At 36.9% G+C, this 20163-nt stretch overlaps 4 protein-coding genes across 9 annotated transcripts; 3 read left to right on the forward strand and 1 right to left on the reverse strand.

Moving 5' to 3' along the window:
* The first annotated feature begins 4108 nt into the window (after nucleotides 1–4108).
* On the forward strand, nucleotides 4109–9720 carry LOC111458439 (actin-related protein 3). The gene is made up of 9 exons (XM_023101121.1): nucleotides 4109–4621; nucleotides 4796–5255; nucleotides 6327–6473; nucleotides 7299–7391; nucleotides 7580–7699; nucleotides 7871–7981; nucleotides 8370–8495; nucleotides 8626–8724; nucleotides 9169–9720. The coding sequence occupies exons 1-9, from the start codon at nucleotides 4572–4574 to the stop codon at nucleotides 9247–9249; spliced, it is 1287 nt and encodes a 428-aa protein (XP_022956889.1). The 5' UTR covers nucleotides 4109–4571; the 3' UTR covers nucleotides 9250–9720.
* A 2186-nt stretch (nucleotides 9721–11906) lies between these two features.
* On the reverse strand, nucleotides 11907–15269 carry LOC111458438 (ultraviolet-B receptor UVR8-like). Of its 6 annotated transcripts, none has more exons than XM_023101115.1 (7): nucleotides 15016–15268; nucleotides 14301–14342; nucleotides 13932–14206; nucleotides 13503–13852; nucleotides 13023–13424; nucleotides 12549–12936; nucleotides 11907–12347 (listed from the first exon to the last, which is right to left on the reverse strand). In XM_023101115.1, the coding sequence occupies exons 3-7, from the start codon at nucleotides 14148–14150 to the stop codon at nucleotides 12105–12107; spliced, it is 1602 nt and encodes a 533-aa protein (XP_022956883.1). In that variant the 5' UTR covers nucleotides 14151–14206; nucleotides 14301–14342; nucleotides 15016–15268; the 3' UTR covers nucleotides 11907–12104. The 6 variants fall into 6 exon arrangements, with proteins under 6 accessions (XP_022956883.1, XP_022956884.1, XP_022956885.1 ...); XM_023101116.1 differs by lacking the exon at nucleotides 15016–15268 and adding an exon at nucleotides 14489–15009; XM_023101117.1 differs by lacking the exon at nucleotides 15016–15268 and adding an exon at nucleotides 14483–15009.
* Nucleotides 15270–16909: 1640 nt separating this feature from the next.
* On the forward strand, nucleotides 16910–17608 carry LOC111458441 (photosystem II core complex proteins psbY, chloroplastic-like). Its single transcript, XM_023101123.1, has one exon. It carries the CDS (start codon nucleotides 16971–16973, stop codon nucleotides 17505–17507), a length of 537 nt encoding a protein of 178 aa, XP_022956891.1. The 5' UTR covers nucleotides 16910–16970; the 3' UTR covers nucleotides 17508–17608.
* A 1316-nt stretch (nucleotides 17609–18924) lies between these two features.
* LOC111458440 lies at nucleotides 18925–20147 on the forward strand. The gene has a single exon (XM_023101122.1). The coding sequence runs from the start codon at nucleotides 19060–19062 to the stop codon at nucleotides 19819–19821; it is 762 nt and encodes a 253-aa protein (XP_022956890.1). The 5' UTR covers nucleotides 18925–19059; the 3' UTR covers nucleotides 19822–20147.
* The last annotated feature ends 16 nt before the right edge of the window (nucleotides 20148–20163 follow it).

Here is a 20163-nt window from a genome sequence, read left to right on the forward strand (position 1 = left end):
TAAAAAAAAATTAAAAAAAAAAAAAAAAAAAAAAAAAACTCTACAACTCAACCTAAAAAAGAAAGAATCTGACTTAAAAAAAATTCATCTCAACTCAACCCGATATACACTGCTTGAGAATGTTGAATTATAATATAAATTTTATGAGTTAAAGAGTCAATGTTGATACAAGCACTATTAAGTAGATAAAACATTCCTATTTTACGGGATGTCAGATTAATATCTAACTCTACGCCTTTGAACGAATTAAACAAAACATAATGAACTTATAATGATCTTTAGACCATAAATGAAAGCGTAAAACTTTTTGTCTCGTTCACCTAACTTTCTTTAAAATATATTTTAATGTGTCATTAATATTCAAGATCTAGAAGTAACAAAATAAAAGAATTAACAAAAATTTAAAGGCATTTAAAATAAAATTAAGTAATTATAAAACATAACTAATGACTGGTTTATTGCAAAAAATAATTTAAATTTTATATTTTAAGAATAAGGTAGAAAATTTCGAATATCTAACATTTTAGGTAAGAGAGTTAGAGGTGCTCGTATGATCGAATGACCCAAACAATCCATCTATCTACTCTAAACTGTAAGGGTTCGGGTTAAATTTTTTAAAACATCAATTCTTTTTTTTTTGTCCAGTCGGATTGACCCGCTCGAAAAAGACAAATAATAATAATAAATTTAAAATAATTTGTGGATTTAATACAATTTAATTTCTTATTTGCGTGGGCATATGGATAATATAATAATAAATGATATGGCAAAGATAATCAATTAGTTTTTTTTTTTTCAATAAAAACGAGTTTTGTATTTATTTATTTTTTCTTTTTTAAGTAAAAAATATAGAATATATTATTTTCCTCTTGTGTTGCATAAGAATTTCCGTGCCCAAGCGAAGGATCGGTGCTTCCTTTATTCAGTTGATTTATGATAGCAACGTTTGATTCCCAGGCAATGTCAGAAGGGTGAAATGGTAATTTGTGTTGAAACTATTTTTTTTTTTTTAAACAATTTTTTTTCTAAAAAAAATTGAACACTTGTTTTGTAAGTCGCTTTTACTTTATAATTTACTTTTTCAGAGAATAATAGTTATTTTGTTCTCAGAAAATAATAATTATTAAAATAAAATAAAATAAAAATATAGTGAAAATATGGTACCCTTTTGGGGAAAATTTAATATAGTAATACTTATATTAGTTAAAATCAAGGTCCAACATTAAATAATTATTAAAACTTTATTGTATAAATATAGAATATATTTTAATTATGAATATTGCTTTATTTGTTTTGTAACTTACTTTATTTTGAAAACTAAACTATTATCGATTATTTTAACATAATTTGTTTTTGTTCATATGTTTGTTCGGATGTCACTCATTATAAGATTGCTCTTTACCGAGTGTTACGGTTGTACGTCTTTAACTGTGCAGAGTGTGATCTTGACATGCTTGTGACAAACTTTAAGGAGAAATTCAAGTCTCATTCACATTTTTCGTCCGATTTTGTGGCTTAGTTGGATTGTCGACGAGGTTTGCCTTCATCAATCGAACATAGCTCGTGCAAAATCCAAGCTTATTCGGCCACATATGTCATTCGTGTATGCATGTTCAATTGTGTGTGTCGCATCTCATTGTGATCTCGGTTCCCAATAATATGATCCATGCATCGTGATGTCGTCTCATGTCTTAAGACACATTAGTCATCTTGGCTTGTTCAGATAGTGTTTTCAACGTATTTTTCACTCATGTTTTCCAAAACATTTATCTCAAATATGACTCGAGGCTCGAGCATACATTGATGTTATCTACGAAGTCTAAATTTCTCAAGACTGACTTGTTTACTGGGTTAGAACAAGTGTCGTACAATTGCTAGCCCACTGTCGCAAGAGTGCGATTGTGGCACCAAATGGTAAGATAAGGAAATCAACTACAAGGGGAGTAAGATTCGGATTACCTTGTTGATCGAATATCTCAAGGCAAGAACATTGTTTGAGATTCGAATCACTCCACAACAAAATCGATCATGTCTAGCTTGAATTATTCTTGTTGATTAAATATCTCAACGCAAGAACATTTATTTGAGATTCGAATCATTCCACAAGCAAGATTAATCATGTCGAGCTTGAATGATTCTACATGCAACCTAAACTACATATAATTGCAAAGAAACTTAGCCATTAGCTAAATAAAGCAGAAATGCTCCTCCTACTGTATCTTACAAATACAACATACATGGCTTTAGCTCAAAATGAAACTATTAAACGCATTCCAAAAGTTGTAACATTCATACTTAATGACCATAATTAGCCATTATGTAAATGTAACCTAAAGTAAATAAAATGTCTTAAAATACAATAACTCTAAATTGTAACCCACCGAAAATTTATAACAATGAAACTTCATTCTTCTTCAATTGGCATGAATTGAAACATCTTGTGATAATTTTGACAATATTTTCTTCACATATTCATTGAAGTATATTGTATGATTGATGTCTTTTGGTTCATATCACCAAGCATGCTTGAGCTTGAAGATTTTGTGATTGAGCGACGAAATCAAGAAGATGCACCTTGCTAGTAACTATCAATTTTTTTTCGTTTTTCTTAACCATAATTTTATATCTTTGTAATCACTCTCATTCGAATGTGATATCAATTTATTCATATACTCCTAGAGCATCTCACTTTATTTATTTACTTTTATTATATATATATATATATATATATATGTGGAGTTAATCATTTAAATGTTGACTCACTCGATATGGAAAAATTGTGAAAAGACAGCCTCAAATTTCATTAATAATAATAATAATAATACCCCACTGAAAAAATACTCATCCTCTAGCAACCACGACCAAGACTCCCTTATTTCTAGGTGACCCCTTAGCCTTTGCATTTCCTTCGTCTTTTCTGTTATCTAGGGTTCCTCTGTTATCAGTAAGACCTCATAGTCATTATTCAAGAGAGTGTGACTCCTCCCTTTATTATGATGTGAGGGACCAAGGACCCAAGGGTCTCCCCTTTATCCTCACAACCTGATTCGTAGCAAGAGCCCTCGCCTCAGGACCTACACTAGGGGCTCCTCGAGTGGAGATCTTCTTCTTTTAATACAACCTCAAAAAGTTGGGCTTAATATGAGAGAAAAAACGAGCACTTATCGTTTTTTAAATTTAGGTTTGTTTTCTATAAATTAGTTTTTCAAATTTTAATTTAAGTTTGAAAATATTAAAAAAAAAAAAAAAAAGTAAGGATTACAAACCCAATTTTAGAAATAAAAAATAAAATAATTACCCAAACAATATTTCATAAATGAAAAATGAAATAAAACAGATGTTCATAGCATGAAAATGATGCTACAAAAGTTTGCATGATATTTATATTCTAATATTTTAGCCCCTTCTTTTAGTACGTTATTTATTTACTTTTAATTAGAGGGACCGTTTAACAAAATTGTAACCAACAATTTAAGGGATGGATACCAATTAATTAAACGCATTTATTTCAAAATTGTAACCAACGTCTCTAATAATTAAATGCTATTTTTTTAGAAGCTTTAATGTGAAAAGCACCCTTGTACTCATTTAAATTATCTTATTAGATCGAATATATAAAGATAAAAATAACACAAATGCTCTTTTTACTGCATTTTTTAAGTTTATTTTACAAAAATAACATACATGATTTTATATAGTCTTAAAATGAAAACCCTTAACCTTGCGTTATAACTTTCATAATCATAACTTATATTTTAATTAAGTATACGATTATTTAACTTTAATTACAAATTTGATCACAAGTAGCATGCTTAATTATTGCTTTTATGATTTATTATTGCAAATTATTTAAAAAAATAGAAAACTAAATGGTATTTGTGAAAAGAATATAATTTCGGATTTTACATTAAAAAAAAAATGAAAAAAGAAAAATAAAAGACGGGCGGAATCCTGTTGTGTAGTGGAAAGAGGGCGATTGGGCCGGTGGATCTCGGGGTCTTGACTTTGGGTGGGCCCAGAAGGAGAAGGATGGGATCGGACGGCTGTGGGAGGTGGATTGGGGGGGTGGAAAATGGAGGGATGGGATGGCATATATAGTTTCTGACAGAATCGTCCGCTCCCAAAAAGCAAAAGCCCCAACCCCGAAACCCACAGCGGTCGCCCAAGTGATTGCGTGATTGTTTGATTGCGAAGAAAAGCATCGGCGACGGGCACGCAAGCTCCTATGCAGAGATGATTATGGAGTTTGTTGGAGTTTCACGATTCGCTAATTCCCCTTATCGTTCTTAGATAGAGATTAGAAATGGAAATGGATGGTGCTTTTATGGATTACAAGTTATCAAGCTGTGCGTTGAGTCGTTCCTTTCGCTTGCGATCCAAGTCTGCAACTTCTCCCTCAAACTCCTCCTCTTCTTATCTTCTTCAATCGCGCTTTTCCGAGCGCCTTTGATGACCATGATCCTCTGTCTTCGACCTTATTCCGGATCTCAGTTGCAGGTCCACTCCCACAATCAGAATCTCGATATCACCCTCAACAACAACGACCATCCGCGATATTCTACTTTTTCCGCATGGACCCCGCTGCCTCTCGCCCCGCTGTAGTAATCGACAACGGCACCGGGTATTCTTTACCATTCTATTTATGAGTCCGCTTGGCGGGGGGCTATTACAATTTGAATTTTGATTCTCAGTTTCATTTTTTGTCGGTGTTTGTTGACTACCGTCTGTTTGATCGAGCTCTCATCGAATGCTGTTTTGACTTTTTGTTTTTTTTTTTCTAATTGTTTCGTTTCAGATATACTAAAATGGGATTTGCCGGCAATGTAGAGCCGTGTTTTATTGTTCCTAGTGTAGTTGCAGTTAACGAATCGTTCTTAAACCAATCGAAAAACTCTTCAAAAGCAAATTGGCTTGCGCAGCATAATGCTGGTGTAATGGCAGATCTTGATTTCTTCATTGGAGATGAGGCGCTTACGAAGTCGAGATCTAGTAGTACTTATAATCTTAGCTATCCAATTCGAAATGGTCAGGTTTACAATTGGGACGCCATGGAGCGGTTCTGGCAGCAGTGTATATTCAATTATCTGCGGTGTGATCCGGAGGATCATTATTTTCTTTTGACTGAGAGCCCCCTTACAGCACCCGAGAGTCGGGAGTATACGGGTGAAATTATGTTCGAGACGTTTAACGTTCCGGGGCTCTATATTGCTGTTAATTCCGTGCTCGCTCTTGCCGCTGGTTATACTACATCTAAGGTTAGTTTGTTATTTGAAGGCTGTTCTAAATCTTAATGGACACAGTTTCATTGGACTGGAAAATATAGTTCTTGATTTACGAGGATTAAAAGCACAAATCATGCAGCTCTCAAGTTTAGTAGAAAAAAAGCCCAGAAAGCAGTTACTACCCTTTTGAGGCTAAGTTTGAGAGGTTTTAGATTCCATCAAACATTTGGATGATTATAATTGGCAATTGTCTATTTCTTCATTCATTTACAGCACCTTATTGATTTAGTAAAGCTGAACCATCCTGTCCCTAAAATAAAAGCTAGCATCCCTTTATCTTCTTTTAGTGTGGACTTGTATTTCTTCTTGCTTTTGCCCCTGTCAACATGCACAGACACACGAGCATACTTTACTACCATTACCTTGAAATACAGTGCCACAATGCAGTACCCAAAAGAGTAGATTTGTGCCAATCACGACCAAACAACTTCATAATTCGTTAGCTTTCAAATGCGATTAATGTCCGGATTAAACCAGATAATCCAATGTCAAAGCACCCTTGTTGCACAAATGTTTTAGTATTGGCTATCATCAGATTTGTAATAAAAACACAGTAATTCTTGATGAGTTGGAGAAGTATTGAAACCTCCATATCATCGGAAGTTGGATTCTTCTTGTTAGGTAACTGAATTTTGAAGAGAGTTTTACTTCGTTCATTCAGTAATATATACTCTCTCATCTTCTTGTGTTATGGAACATGCTGGCTGGTTTTTGGGTATTGCAATCAGCCAGGTTTAGAATGCACTTTCTCTGATGATTAAACTTTCATATAATGTCATGCCCAAAAAACGATAATAATAACTAAGCCACCTAACAATTAAAGAAGGAAATGGCAGAATCTGTTCGCAAATCACTCCACATGTGTTTGAAGATCCATTGTTTCTGTTTCCATGTATTTATTTCTGTTGTCATGTATTTTAAAGAAATCAGTATAGTTGTGCATCATTTTTCTCTTTGCAAATATTATTTAATGTGTCTTTTTATTTCTTGATAATGAATTCTTGTTATTCTTTTGCTCATGAATTGACAAGTAGCTTGTCTTAGTGTGAGATGACAGGAGTTGTAGTGGACATTGGAGATGGGGCTGCTCATGTTGTGCCTGTTGCAGATGGCTACGTTATTGGAAGCAGCATTAAGTCGGTTCCCATTGCGGGCAAAGATGTGACGCTGTTTGTCCAGCAGCTCATGAAGGTAGATTGTCTTTCACTAGTCCTCTTATTTTTCTTTTCTGGTTGAAGAATTATTTTGGTCGTTTGGAGGGTCTAATGCAATGCTAATACCTAATAGATTTATCGTGTGACCAGCTGTTTGTTGCTGGAAAGTTCTAAGAATATGGAACTATGTGGAGGATTATCTCTCGTTAAGCTTTTCATTATTTGATCCTTAAATTTGTCTCTGTTGACCAATCATCCTATACTATTTATGTGTTATTCTTTTCTTGTTCGACATCCATGTTATTGGAGATTCTGAGGGAATTTTTTTGATAGTGGTAGTGATGCTCCAATATCTATGATAGCCTGCTGCATTAAGTTGTCAAGTTTCCTTGTTTAGTTAATTCTTCCTTACGAAGAAACTTCATCAAGTGGCCCTCTCTTTGGTTATAATGAAGTAGAGGCCTATATAAAAAGAACTTTCTGGGTAAAATGAGATAATAGGTATTGTTCTGTAATTCTACTTCATTTTTTAATAGATGTTGTGCAATATTGTTATTGAAGATGCCAATGTGAGCATAGCTCAATGGTTAGGTTATGTCTACTTCATCTAAGAGTTTGTAGGTTCAAATTTCCAACACGTCATGTGATGTAATATTTTCAAAAGAATATTGTTTTTGAAGTTCAATTTTTGTGTACATTAACTTCTTATCTTTGTTGTTCTGGATATGTTGATATCCGAAGCTACTGGATTGAGGATATAAGAATTTTAGATTTTTTTTTTTTCCATTAATGTTAATTTATAGAATGAGCTGTTGCCTATTAACGAGCTCACAAACTTGCAATTTACCATTGCTTCATTTAGGAAAGAGGAGAGAATGTACCACCTGAGGACTCTTTTGAAGTGGCCCGAAAAGTGAAGGAAATGTATTGCTATACCTGTTCTGACATTGTCAAGGTTGGAACTTTACTGTACTTGTTTGATAAGTCTTGGCAGAAATGAGCACATATTTAAGATTTATGTCAATCACAACTTTGTTGAAAGTAGATAGACTTCTCAGCCTATTCTGTTATAGTTTTGGTTACCTTGTCATTGTTTCTCTGCACCGATAATTGGTGAGGTAGTATGTGTATTGTTGATTTCAGGAGTTCAATAAGCATGATAGGGAGCCAGGCAAGTATATAAAGCACTGGAAGGGAATTAAACCCAAGACTGGCGCACCATATTCCTGTGATATTGGCTATGAACGATTTCTTGGTCCTGAGGTTTGCTTTTAGCTTATTTCATCATGATGGATTTCATTGTAGATATGTTAATTGCATGCTTGAGTTCGGTTAGGATGAATAGAGAATTAATGTTATCCCGTTGTTCACTTCGCAATTGTAGTTCATGTCACCGTATTGCTGAACTGTTTTGACAATGTTGATGATCTGCAGGTATTTTTCAATCCCGAAATTTATAGCAGCGACTTTACCACTCCATTGCCTGTTGTAATAGACAGGTGTATTCAGTCTGCACCAATCGATACCAGAAGAGCGTTGTACAAGGTGAAGTATTCTTGAAAAACTGTTGAGCTTGATTATGATGAAACGATCAATCCGAAGACGATAGTTTTTTCAGCTTAGGAAATTTATTGGATGTCTTTTACCTCGTTTGTGTGCATTTGGCTCAGGTTCCACATGTGGTTACATTTTTTGTAGATATATCGAACCTTCCCTTTTCCCCTTCTGTCTTCTGCCATTCTTTAATTATCAGATTTTCTTCAAGTTCAGTTTTCCTTTTTCCTTTCTTTTTTGGTTTGGGGAGGGGGGAGGGGGGAGGGATCGATTTGAATTGCCTAGACATATATAATGATCGTTTTCCATTGTATTACTCATTCCTTCTTCTTTACAAAATCCTACTTCTCATATTAATTAGATCTGTTGCTTACCTTAGAACATAGTACTATCTGGAGGTTCAACAATGTTCAAGGACTTCCATAGGAGGTTACAAAGAGACTTGAAGAAGATCGTGGATGCCCGAATCCTTGCTTCTGAAGCTAGAATAGGAGGAGAAATAAAAGTGAGAATTGTTATATGACCTTTTTGTTCCCCTCTTTTTAAAAAAGAAACCGATTATAGTATTATATAGGTCTTTTTACTGAAGGACAAATTACTTTCCGATTAGTTTATAATTTCCTTGCCTTTTTCAGTCGCATCCAGTGGAAGTCAATGTTGTTAGCCATCCCATCCAGAGATTTGCCGTCTGGTTTGGTGGCTCTGTTCTTGCGTCAACTCCCGAGTTTTTTGCGGTATGTATGCTATATCTTCTTCACATGCCAATTACAATCCCTCTCGGGAAGGAAAAACATGATACCTTGTTAGGTGTTTTTCTTGTCTGGTGGGTTGGGGAAGAGGACGATCAAGCATTTCTAAAAGAGGGAGAAATGAGTCTCCAAGGTTTTGCTCACTTCTTAACGAGTATGTCCATTTGAGCAGCTTGTCGGATATGGATTTTCTTACACATGAGAGCTCCCCAAGTGTTTACAGAGTGATTCACGGGGAGATTATCGAAAACTTTTCATTTTTCATTTTTCATTTTTCATTTTTCATTTTTCAATACTATTTGATCCTTGCATAATGTCTCCTAAGAACAATCTGCCAAATACAGCCCAACATACCCAGTGCAAGAATAGTAGCTAAGTTCACGAGTATATCTTTAATCAACGAACATATATTGTTTTGTTTGGATGCAGGCTTGTCATACAAAAGCAGAATATGAGGAGTATGGTGCAAGCATATGCCGCACAAATCCTGTTTTCAAAGGAATGTACTGATGCAAAAGATCCTTGAGCTTTTTGGCGTTTGGATAGTATAGTCCCTGACTTATGTTGTGGATCAGATGCTTTGCTGTTTCCCCCTTAACATGCACCTCGATTCGGTTCCATGCTGTGCAGGCTTTCATAGATGTACATGGGTGGTGTAAAATATGATCATTTTCTGTATAATTTGTACGAAATGTGGTTCTTCATTACTTCAATTCTTTCATTGGGGGCCAGGTTTTCTAAAATTAGCAATTGGTCCAAATTTAGCGTTCTCCTGTAGATGGGCGTTGAGGAATCCTATAAAAATCAGCATTTCAGTGAATTTTAGACGAGAGCTGAATTGTATGTTTTTTTGGCGTTCAGCTTAGGTGAAAGTTTCAAAAAGAGGTTTATCTTCTTGTGTGTGACAATGTCTTATGATCGATTACGACCAAAAACTTTAAACATTTGGAATGCTTAATAATCCGCAATCTTTAGTCACTATGCTTTACATCCAATATTATTTGTTTTTCTTTTCCTTTACAAGGTGTTATTTGAGATTTACTAACCACTAATGATATATCAATCTTTACCCATCCTTGTATCCTTCCAAATTTATACTACTACCCATTTAAATTCTTAAAATCTTGGAGGTAAATAGATTTAATATTTTCGGAGATTTATAACTAGTTTTACTCTATTCAATTCTAAGAAGATTTATCAACCAACATGAGTTACGTAAAAAAATAAATCTTTTGTTGGCAATTGGAGACAGAGTAGACAAGAGTGATAGAGAGGCTCAAAGATGTTTGAGGTGTCTCGACGATAAAATCGACTCATGAGTGATTCTCGATAAGCGTGTCCAAGCGAGCAGCGAAAATTGAGTTGGGATGACGACACAAAGCCTGGGCTGTGGTGTTGAGAATCACGATGACGAAATGAGATGCAACATTGCATTCAAAGGACCTTGGCATATAATAGAGACAAGTGTACTAGAGTCACAATAGAACATGTACGCATAGGTGGTGTGTGTGGCTGGACAAGCTTAGTTTCCGTATGAGTTGTGTTTGATTGACGGACGAGAACCTCATCTAAGGTTCGATGAAAAATAGAAATGAAGCTTTAGTTTCCCTCGAGGCTTGTCATGTACGTGTCAAGATCATGACGCCATACAGTACGAAAAGTACGATTGTAATAGTTTGCATGAGTTGTATGTCTAGTTGGACAAAAATGTCAAAAAACTAATATGACGGGTATAATGAAGACTTCACACGAATGATAGATTGGGCTGGGCAGTTATATTATTCGGAATCATGAATAACTTTATGGGTCGAAGCCAGAGTCCTTGTGGTTGAGAAGATGAGAAGAGCCTTACTTGTCTTGACGCACGAACTAAGCTCACTTGCCAAAGGGATTGGAGTTCTTAATGGGTAATAAACATTTAGAAGGTGTACCATGTAGGGTGCTTTCGAAGGAGCCATTTCCATCAGAGAATAATGTTCTTGGTTACAAGCATAGAAATCGGAGGCCAAGTGGAACATGTGCCGACCAAGTGCTAGATTGAGCATAATGTAAGTCCATAGGGGAGGACGATGTCGCTATAGATGAGGTAGCTGAGTTAAGTGGGGGAGAACCCAAGAGGGTTGCTAAACTCGTAGAAGTGCTCGAAGAAGTGATCTCACATCTATTCCTTAAACCTTCACCTTCAAAAGAGTTGTTGAGACCAACATTCATTCGAGAAGAGAGCTTCGAAAGAGTTGTTGAGACCAACATTCATTCGAGAAGAGAGCTTCAAAAGAGTTGTTGAGACCAACATTCATTCGAGAAGAGAGCTTCAGGTTGGACCTTAGTGACATGAGGAATGAGCTGTAGAAGACCAAGAAGTGTCATCGCAACGTTTGCCACATAAAGTTGATCCCGTTGAGAAGTTGGCTGAAGTATAGAGCTAACACGAGGCTGTGTTACAAGTTTCCAGACTTTGCTTTCATAAGGAACGTTACGAGAAAATGTTGTGGTTGAGCTTGCAATTCCAATCTCGAAGGGGTGCACAATTTTTTGCAACTTCATGTGTGTTAAGGCCAAGATGACTATGTTTAGGGCATGCTCCCCTTAGCTTAGGGGAGAATATGTTGATGTTAGTTTTGCCATGGTTTTTGTGGTATGTCCTAAGCGAAGGTCTGAGAAGGGCGAAGTTAGGTCCTAGATGAGATAACCCACAACCATTGGGCAACTGCTGTTTGTTGTGCTTATATTAGAGAGAAGGTTTGTCAGTGTGATAGCCCAAGTCGTGCACAGTTTTCATATTCATTTTGAAGCACGTTTATGTCTAGCGGTTCAATTAGTAGCTAATCCGGCGCTTGGATCGTCTTCATGACGATGCTGAGATTAAGTGGGTGAGAAGGTCATAATCCAGGATGCAATTGTACCCTCGAGAAATAGTTTAAGTGGGGGAGAGGTCGAGGCCTGAGATAAATAAGTGTATCAAATAAGTGTCATGATACGATGACATATCAAAGTGTATATTGAGATTGTTTTCATTCCATTTGTTCCTTTCAAATGTTGTCTGCCATTTGTTTAAAGTTGTGAATGAATAGCTGTTGGGTTGATTGGAATGGCGGACGTATGATGTTGATATATGATGTTAAAAGAACCAACCCAGAAAGCAAGCCCTCCATAAAGTGCTTAAAACCTGCGAAAGAACAAGCAGACCCATCCATTTCCCATCCAAATATCAACACCCACCATAGAAACCATTCTCCACATCCTTTTTGGGACCCCTATTTACAAATTAATAATTTCATACGCCAAATCTAGTGATTAAAATGCAATGCAATGCCTATAACATTACACCATACTTTCCACATCAATGGAGTTGTGTTTCCCCTCGGTTAATTTAGATCGATCTCAACCCGCTCTGGATTTCCCCTTTCGGTTTGATTCCCCATAAGTTCCACCCCGAGCTGCCCTTTGTCTCCAGCACCAAATGCATACAACTTCCCCGACTCCGTCAGCGCGAAGGTGTGTGCATTCCAGTAAATTGAATTAGTGAGGCTAATCTGAACGACCCGCTCGCTAATTTGCTTCAGAGACCTTACTAGTTCCGGGCTTAAGATGCGCGCTTGCCGATTCCCCTGTACAATATCATCCATAAAAACATGCATTACTTGGCAGGATTCAGCAGAAAGAACCAACAGTCGTGTACCTGATATGCTAGTTCATAATCAAGTACATTATGCATCGAAAGTGTCTAAATGATATCATTATAGTATATCAATCTAGAACTGTAGCTGTTCTTAGCATGGATGTGTTAAAAAGGTATAAGAAAGCGAGACCTGCCCCCCGGGGACGTCGATGTTATGTCCGAGACTAGCAGATTCTCCACAACCGAAAGAATACACATCGCCATCGTCTGATACGACGAACGTTGTATAATCACCTGTAGCAACATGAACTGCTTTAACATTGCTTAATGCTTCCACTACCTTAGGGGAAGATTCACACTCCTCATTTCCATGACCCAGGCATCCATATCGGCCCCAACCCCACGTACAAACTCGACCGTCGCGACCTACAACAGCTGCGTGCCAAGCACCAGCAGCAACCACAACTGGCTGGAAATTCAGAAGCTGGAATTGTTCAATGAGTCGTGGGTGTTTCTCATCGGTCCTTGAACCATGACCGAGCTTCCCGCCCAGTCCACATCCAACCGAGTATACCGACCTGACGTTTTGGAAAACATAGGATTGTGATTCATATGTTTGTTACGAGGTAAGGATAGAGAAATGTTAAATGAAGATGGAGCTCACATTCCATTAGGATGACAAGCTAGAGCAAGAAGGTAGCAATATCCAGCAGCGATTTGAACAACTGGAGTGTTTTCTAACGCTCCCATCAGGGGCCGTGGTTCCAAGTCGTTCGGTTCGGTATGATGACCGAGCCTACCGTCACTCCCCCAAGAAAATGTATACACTCTACCTTCTCTTGATAATACTGCAGTGAAGAAGTTTCCAATTGCAGCTTGCACCACAAATATATCCTTCAACGATTCGACCAACTTCGGCGTAGTAACAATTTGATCTCCTTGAGCTCCATGCTCAGCTTCACCGAATGAATCCTTGCCAAATGCATAAACACGCCCCGCGTCGCTGATTAACATTGTCCTTCCAGCCCCTACTGCTGCCTGAGTTATTCGAATTCCTTGCAGGGATCTGCAAGATCACGGTGTCCATTAATTTTTATACTACCTCTCTTGATATCAGGTGAAGAATTGTTGAAATTTTCGCAACCTGATAAGGCGAGGCCGTGATTCCTCTTCGGTGGTACCATGTCCAAGCTGACCAGAGCTGTTAGATCCAAAGGAGTAAACAGCTCCTTTCGACGTGACCGCAATGCTGTGACCGGGTCCTGCGATTGCCAGGGATTTTTCCCTTCTGCAACATGCTTCTCCAGCCACTAAAAACCTTAATACCAGTTTCCATGAGCCACCACATCTTTGCTTCAATGCTTGATGCTGTTCTTCTGTCATAGGTTTGAATATGGCTCTCTTTTGGCACATATCTAATGCAGCGAGTTCCGAAATTGATAATTCATAGTCAGGAGCAAATTTTGCAGGCTGTCTAAAGAACGAACACGTCACCTGCAATACGCACAGCCGAAATCAATCAGCAGCATTATCAATCCTGGAAAAGTAGAACAAGGGAAATGAAAAATCTTGCCTCTAACTTTGCAAGGTCTTGAGGATCCAAGTTACATGCTGTCAGGACATGAAGAACAATGGAGGGATTGGCAGCTAAGGGGAATTCGCCCGGGTCGGATTCCCCAAAGCAACGTCGTTTCGACAATGTCGATGTTGCATTTGTGACAATTGTAGAAACTGACTGATCAGGAATGCTATGGAATTGTATAGCCGCTGTTTCACTCGTCGTGGCATCCATGGGCACTGCCTAAGGCTTTGCAGTGCCCAAACTCGATCGAAGACGAGACTAAATCGCTGAGATTGCGAGAACATGAACAAAGAAATCACTACATTATTCAGTCCAGGCGATCTACTGTAAATCTAAAAGATTGAAGATATCATTATCTACCTAGTTTTAACCAGATTATTCAACAAACTTCCACTCTTCAATCTACATCAGAAACAAAACAACGCCTGTATAAATTCCTCACAAGACAAAGAATATAACAAATGAAAAGGCAAAAAACTTCAATGGATTAATGGATGCTTGAACTTGTTGATTGAAGAACATACAAGATTAGATCAGTTAACTACAACCAAACATGTTAAGAACAAAGCCCAAAGAAGCCACTCGATCAGTACAACTTGAGCTCAAGAACAGCAAAAACAAAGGCAAGTCAAAGAGAAGCAGAAGGGATAGCAGGAAACTATGAACAAAACAAAAGAAGGAAGACGATGATCATAAAAATTGGGTCGGAGAAGAAGGCAAAGCTTTGTTAGGAAGAATACCAATCGTTGATGAATGGATATTCGAACACCAAAGAAACCCAAAAAGGAAAGGATTACCATAAGAGAGGAAGAACACCTATTCACGCAAACTCATTATAAGGAGCAAAAGTCAGAGATACCAACATGACCAAAAAATGATATCAATTAGTGCATGACCCAGAACAGGGCTTACAAATTTAACCATGCCCATCAATGATCACCCATGATTCTTTCCAGAAAACAAAAGATTTCCTCAGACCCAGATCATAAAATTTCCAGAAACTCAAGAGAAATCCACAAAATCCACAAAAATGATCATCGCAGATCGATCAGTAGTTATTCAGAAACGAAATTACATGTAAGTGGAAACCAGAATTTAGATCAAAGAATGGATGAAGACGAAGTGGGTTTTCCGATCAGATGCTTCTTCTTTTGCCACATGATGATGATGATGATGATGATGAATTAGAGGATGATTCAGGAATTTTTCTTCTCCCAAAGAAAATGAAAGGGAATTTCCTTTTATCTCGAGGAGTGAGAATGAATAATTCCTGCTTTTTTATTATCCTATGAGAGCCGTCTGCCTTCTTCTAAATCTATACGTTTTTAAAGAGATTAGTGAAAGAACTAATCCCTTTGCTTCCCATTATTTATAGTGTTTATCCTTTTTACACGTTTCCCTTTTCATCGACTATTTTTTTTTGAAGTTCCACCCATTTGTGCCCTTTTTCTTTGACTATCCCAAATTATTTTTTAAGTTTTTTTTTTTCCTTGATGAATAATGGCAATCCCACACAGTTCAAAGAGCCATAAGAATAGGATTTTTAGTTGAAATTTACCTCTTTTTTCCCCCTTTTCAACTACATTTTCACTCTTTTAAAGTGACACTGTGTGGGCTATTTCATTATTATTGAGGTGATTTTATTGGGAACCGACATTATTATTATTATTAAAATTGTCCTGAAATATTTAGGTTAACATTTTTGCATTACTTCAAGAGAGGAAGAACTGTCACATCCTCACTCTGCCCATACTCCAATAATTTCAAGTTTCCAAATACATTCTATTCTTCATCTCTTTATTCTTGAGTCCCACATGATTCAATTCATCTCAAGAATGGAACTTTAAGAGACAAAGCTAAAAGAGATCCAATGGGTCTTCTTAAAAAGTTGTAAGAAACTACTGAAAACAGAGGTTTGGAGAGAAAGAAAGGACTATGGGTTTGGAATGCTAAGATGTGTGTCAGTGATGGTGGAATTATGAACTGAAAATGATTGACATTGGTTTACAAAGGCCTAACCGAACTGGATTGGATTAAAGTTCAGTGGGTTTCCTTCAAGAACGAACATTCAAGAACACCAATGGCAAGAAATAGAGCAAAACAGGGGATTCAGTACCAGTTCCATTGCTTTATCTGCAATTCTTCGTTCCACTGGCCTCTTGATTTGGTTTGAGAGTAAATTTTTCGACATAAATCCTGGGTTTTTGGAGGAAATGGATGCGACCCAGATGCTAGAATATCCTTAAACTTCATGGAAACTAGAAATGATGTTGTGTGAGGAGAGATTTGAGACAAAACTGGAAGAAGGGCTGAGGAAACAAGCAAATACTCTGTTTCCCTTGAATGATTCTGACAGCAATCATTTGAAGCAGAAAAACCACAACTTTCTCTCTTTTTCCCCCCAAGTTAATGATCATTCATAGGTATGAAGTTGTGTAAACATGGCGTTCTTCTGGGTTTCTTTAAACGAAGCCATTGAAGCATTTTAGGGAAACCACTCATTGCAACGCGATGGCCCTTTTCTTCATGGATTCTTGCTTTTGCGAACACAAAGAAGCATATCAATCTAGTATGAAAAACTTAGTGGAGCTCACGAGTATTTATTTTTATTTTCTACATTTAATCCTAAATCTTTATTCTCAAAATATTAAAAAATAAATAAAAATTATTTACACATCCTTATTTTAAACCATATAAATATTATTTTTTATATATTTTTAAAACGTATATAATAATTTCCTATAATTATTAGGCTTCATTATTTTGTAAATTACATTTATTTTTATAATAAAGCTAAATTATAATAAAAACAAACAAATAAATAAAATAATAATAATAATAAATTATTTTAAATTAGAAGAAGAAGATATTATGGATGAGGGAAGAAAAATTTGAGGCTTGGAATTCCCGAAGCGCACCGTTTTGGATAAGAACACAATCCCTTCTCTCAATTTGATTGGCTCTCATTTCCCCCAAATTCTCACTTAAATCTCAACCCTAATCCCTTCAATCTTCACTTTCCCTTCTTCAATGGCGGCAACAATGGCGACCATGGCGATCCTCAACGCCAAATGCTTCACCCCCAACAGAACCCCCCCACCACTCCTTCCCTCAAAGCCCACAACACCCATCTCCCTCCCAATCCCCTCACCCAAATCTTCCCTCGCTGGATCCGCCATTGCCGGAGCCATCTTCTCCACTTTCAGCTTCACCGACGCCGCCTTCGCCGCCCAACAAATCGCCGATCTAGCCGAGGGCGACAACCGTGGGCTGGCTCTGTTGCTGCCGCTCATCCCGGCTGTGGCTTGGGTTCTCTTCAATATTCTTCAGCCGGCGCTGAATCAGATCAACCGGATGCGGACTGAGAAGGCGGTGATTGCCGGATTGGGTCTCGGCGGGCTGTTGGCCTCTGGGCTGGTGGGGACGCCGGAGGCAATGGCGGCGGAGGCTTCCAACGACGCGAGAGGACAGCTGCTGCTGATTGTGGTGGCGCCGGCGATTCTGTGGGTTCTGTACAATATTCTTCAGCCGGCGTTGAACCAGCTGAATCGGATGAGGTCGGAGTGAAATGGTAACGGTGGTATTCAAACACCTGTAATTTTAAATGCAACTCTCTCTCTCTCTCTCTTCTCATTTATAAATGAATCGTTCAGAAAACATGTAAATTATTCCAATTTTTTTAAAATTTAGAAAAATTAAAAAATGGCTAATAAATTTTAAACCCACGTTGTTTTTCAAGGGTAAAAGAACAATAATCACTTTTATAATAATTAAATTATTTAAATAAATACTTTAAATTTGATTATTAGAAAAGCAAATAAAATATTCCTTTAATTTTTTATACTAATTTTTTTAGCATTAACCGGTGTAATTTTAATGTTTTAAGAGTACTCATACCGCAAATTATCTATAGATTAAATTTATTTTATGATAAAAACACATAGAAAAATGGTTGAATTTAAAATATAAATATATAATTATGAGTATTTTTTATTTATTTATTGGCTTATTTTATTTTATTTATTTAAGAGACATAGAGTATTATGTTTGAAAAAGGCAAGAGGAAGATGCTTGTTTGGCATATAATGAATGTTTTGAAATAATTAAAGCCCAAAAGTCACGCCACTTCCTAATCCCATTCATATTGTTAATCTCTTATTTACTCCATAATCGTTTAATATTTACTTCTTAATCAAAATTACTCAACAAAAAATATGATTTAAAAAAGAATTCAAATAAATATTAAAGTTATTATGAACTTGAACCAGTGATTTCGATCGTTTATTTGAACGTCATATATATACCCACTTCATAATTATTATGGGACGTTATTTAATAATCGTGCATTATTCTATTATACGAAATAATGAATTGATATAAAAATAAAAATAAAAAGCACTTAAATCCAAAACACTCATTGAATGAAAATTAAAAATTGTCAATTATTAATGAATAAAGGGTAGAGGGGTGATATAAAAGCAAGGCATGTGCAGACATGTGTTGTCCAAATTCCCATGCAAAAATGCTTCAAATGACCAAAAAACCTCGCTTCCATCATTAATTCCCCATTTTGCCACCCATCATATATCAACATTATAAATTCACGAAATTTTATTTATTAATTTAATTTGATTTTTTAAAAGTAATTAAAAAAAATAAAAAGCAACCCAATAATCTAACTTGAATCCGAAAAATAGAAATTTAAATTATAAATTATATTCGACAAAATAATAATCCAATCCATTCAAAATTTTGCCACCTATCTCTAACAATTTTCCAGGAACTCCTATAATTTGTGAATATTTGATATTTGAATTTGAATTTTAATATAATATTTACGAGGGATAAATAGTATTTTTTAAATATTTTTAAAAAACTTTAAAAAACTTGAACAAAAAAACATAAGATTGAATTGTGAACTCTAATTGCTGTATTCTTTCTTATAAAAAAAAACCTATATATATATATAATTTTATATAAAAAGTGGTCAACTTGGTGTAAGCATCTGTTTTGGTTTGTGCAGGTCTTTAGGGAAGAGGAAGAAGAAGAGCTCAGAAGGTTGCTTTTAGAGAGAGAGAGAGAGAGAGAGGGATTTTGGTTGCAGCTTTGTTGTGCAGAAATGAAAGGAATCCAAACAAAGCCTCTTCAGATATCTAAATACTTCGTGTTATCCTTATTTTTCTCTCTTCCATTCCTCCTCCTCCTCTCTCTCCGCCCTTACTACCACCGATTCTCCACTCCGGCCACCGACAATTCCACCCCACAACCCTCCGATTTAAGGATCCGACCCGGCTACACTTCCTACGACCGCTACATAAAGAAGCAGCTCAACAAAACCCTCGACCCGAAGCTCCGAAAGATATGGACCACCCGAGATTGGGATCGGAAGATCCAGGTATTCTCTAGATTCTTCGAGGGTTTGAAGGGGGAAGGGCTTCTGTCCGAGGATTCCAAAGCCCTTTGCATCGGGGCTCGGGTCGGCCAGGAGGTGCAGGCATTGAGGAAGATCGGTGTCTCGGATTCCATCGGAATGGACTTGGTGCCCTACCCGCCGCTCGTGGTTGAAGGCGATTTCCACAACCAGCCCTTCGGAAACCACACTTTCGATTTCGAATTCTCCAATGTTTTCGATCACGCGCTCTACCCGGACCGATTCGTGGCGGAGATCGAACGGACGTTGAAGCCCGGCGGAGTCTGCGTCTTACATGTAGCGTTATCGGGACATACGGATAAGTACTCCGCCAATGATCTGCATAGTGTGAAGCCCTTGGAGGCTCTGTTCCAGAGATCGGCGATGGTGCGCGTCGGGAAGATCGACGGTTTTGGATTGGACACGGAGGTTGTCTTCCGGAAAACGACGGACGCCATCCAACGGTCGTAATTCCTTAATTACTGTCATGATTTTTGTATTTACTTACGGAAGAAAAAAAAAAAAGTTTTATTTTATTTTAATTTATTTTTTAATGATTAAATTTGGGAAAATGTATTAGAAAAGAAAAAAGGGAATACAGCTGGATTGAAAGAAACGGGTGAGAGGGTACCAATTGGCATAATTAGTGGGTTAATTTAGAATTATTTTTTGGGTTAATTATTTGTGATTGGACCACTTTTGAATGACATGGCGTGGTCCCACCGCTAGGTCATGGACTTATTGCCTTTCCGACACATTCCTCCCTGTCCTCTTTCTTGTCCATCTGTTTTTTTTTTTTTTTTTTTTTTTTTT

This window comes from Cucurbita moschata, unplaced genomic scaffold (genome assembly GCF_002738365.1).
Source record: "Cucurbita moschata cultivar Rifu unplaced genomic scaffold, Cmos_1.0 Cmo_Scf00021, whole genome shotgun sequence".
Lineage (NCBI taxonomy): Eukaryota > Viridiplantae > Streptophyta > Magnoliopsida > Cucurbitales > Cucurbitaceae > Cucurbita > Cucurbita moschata.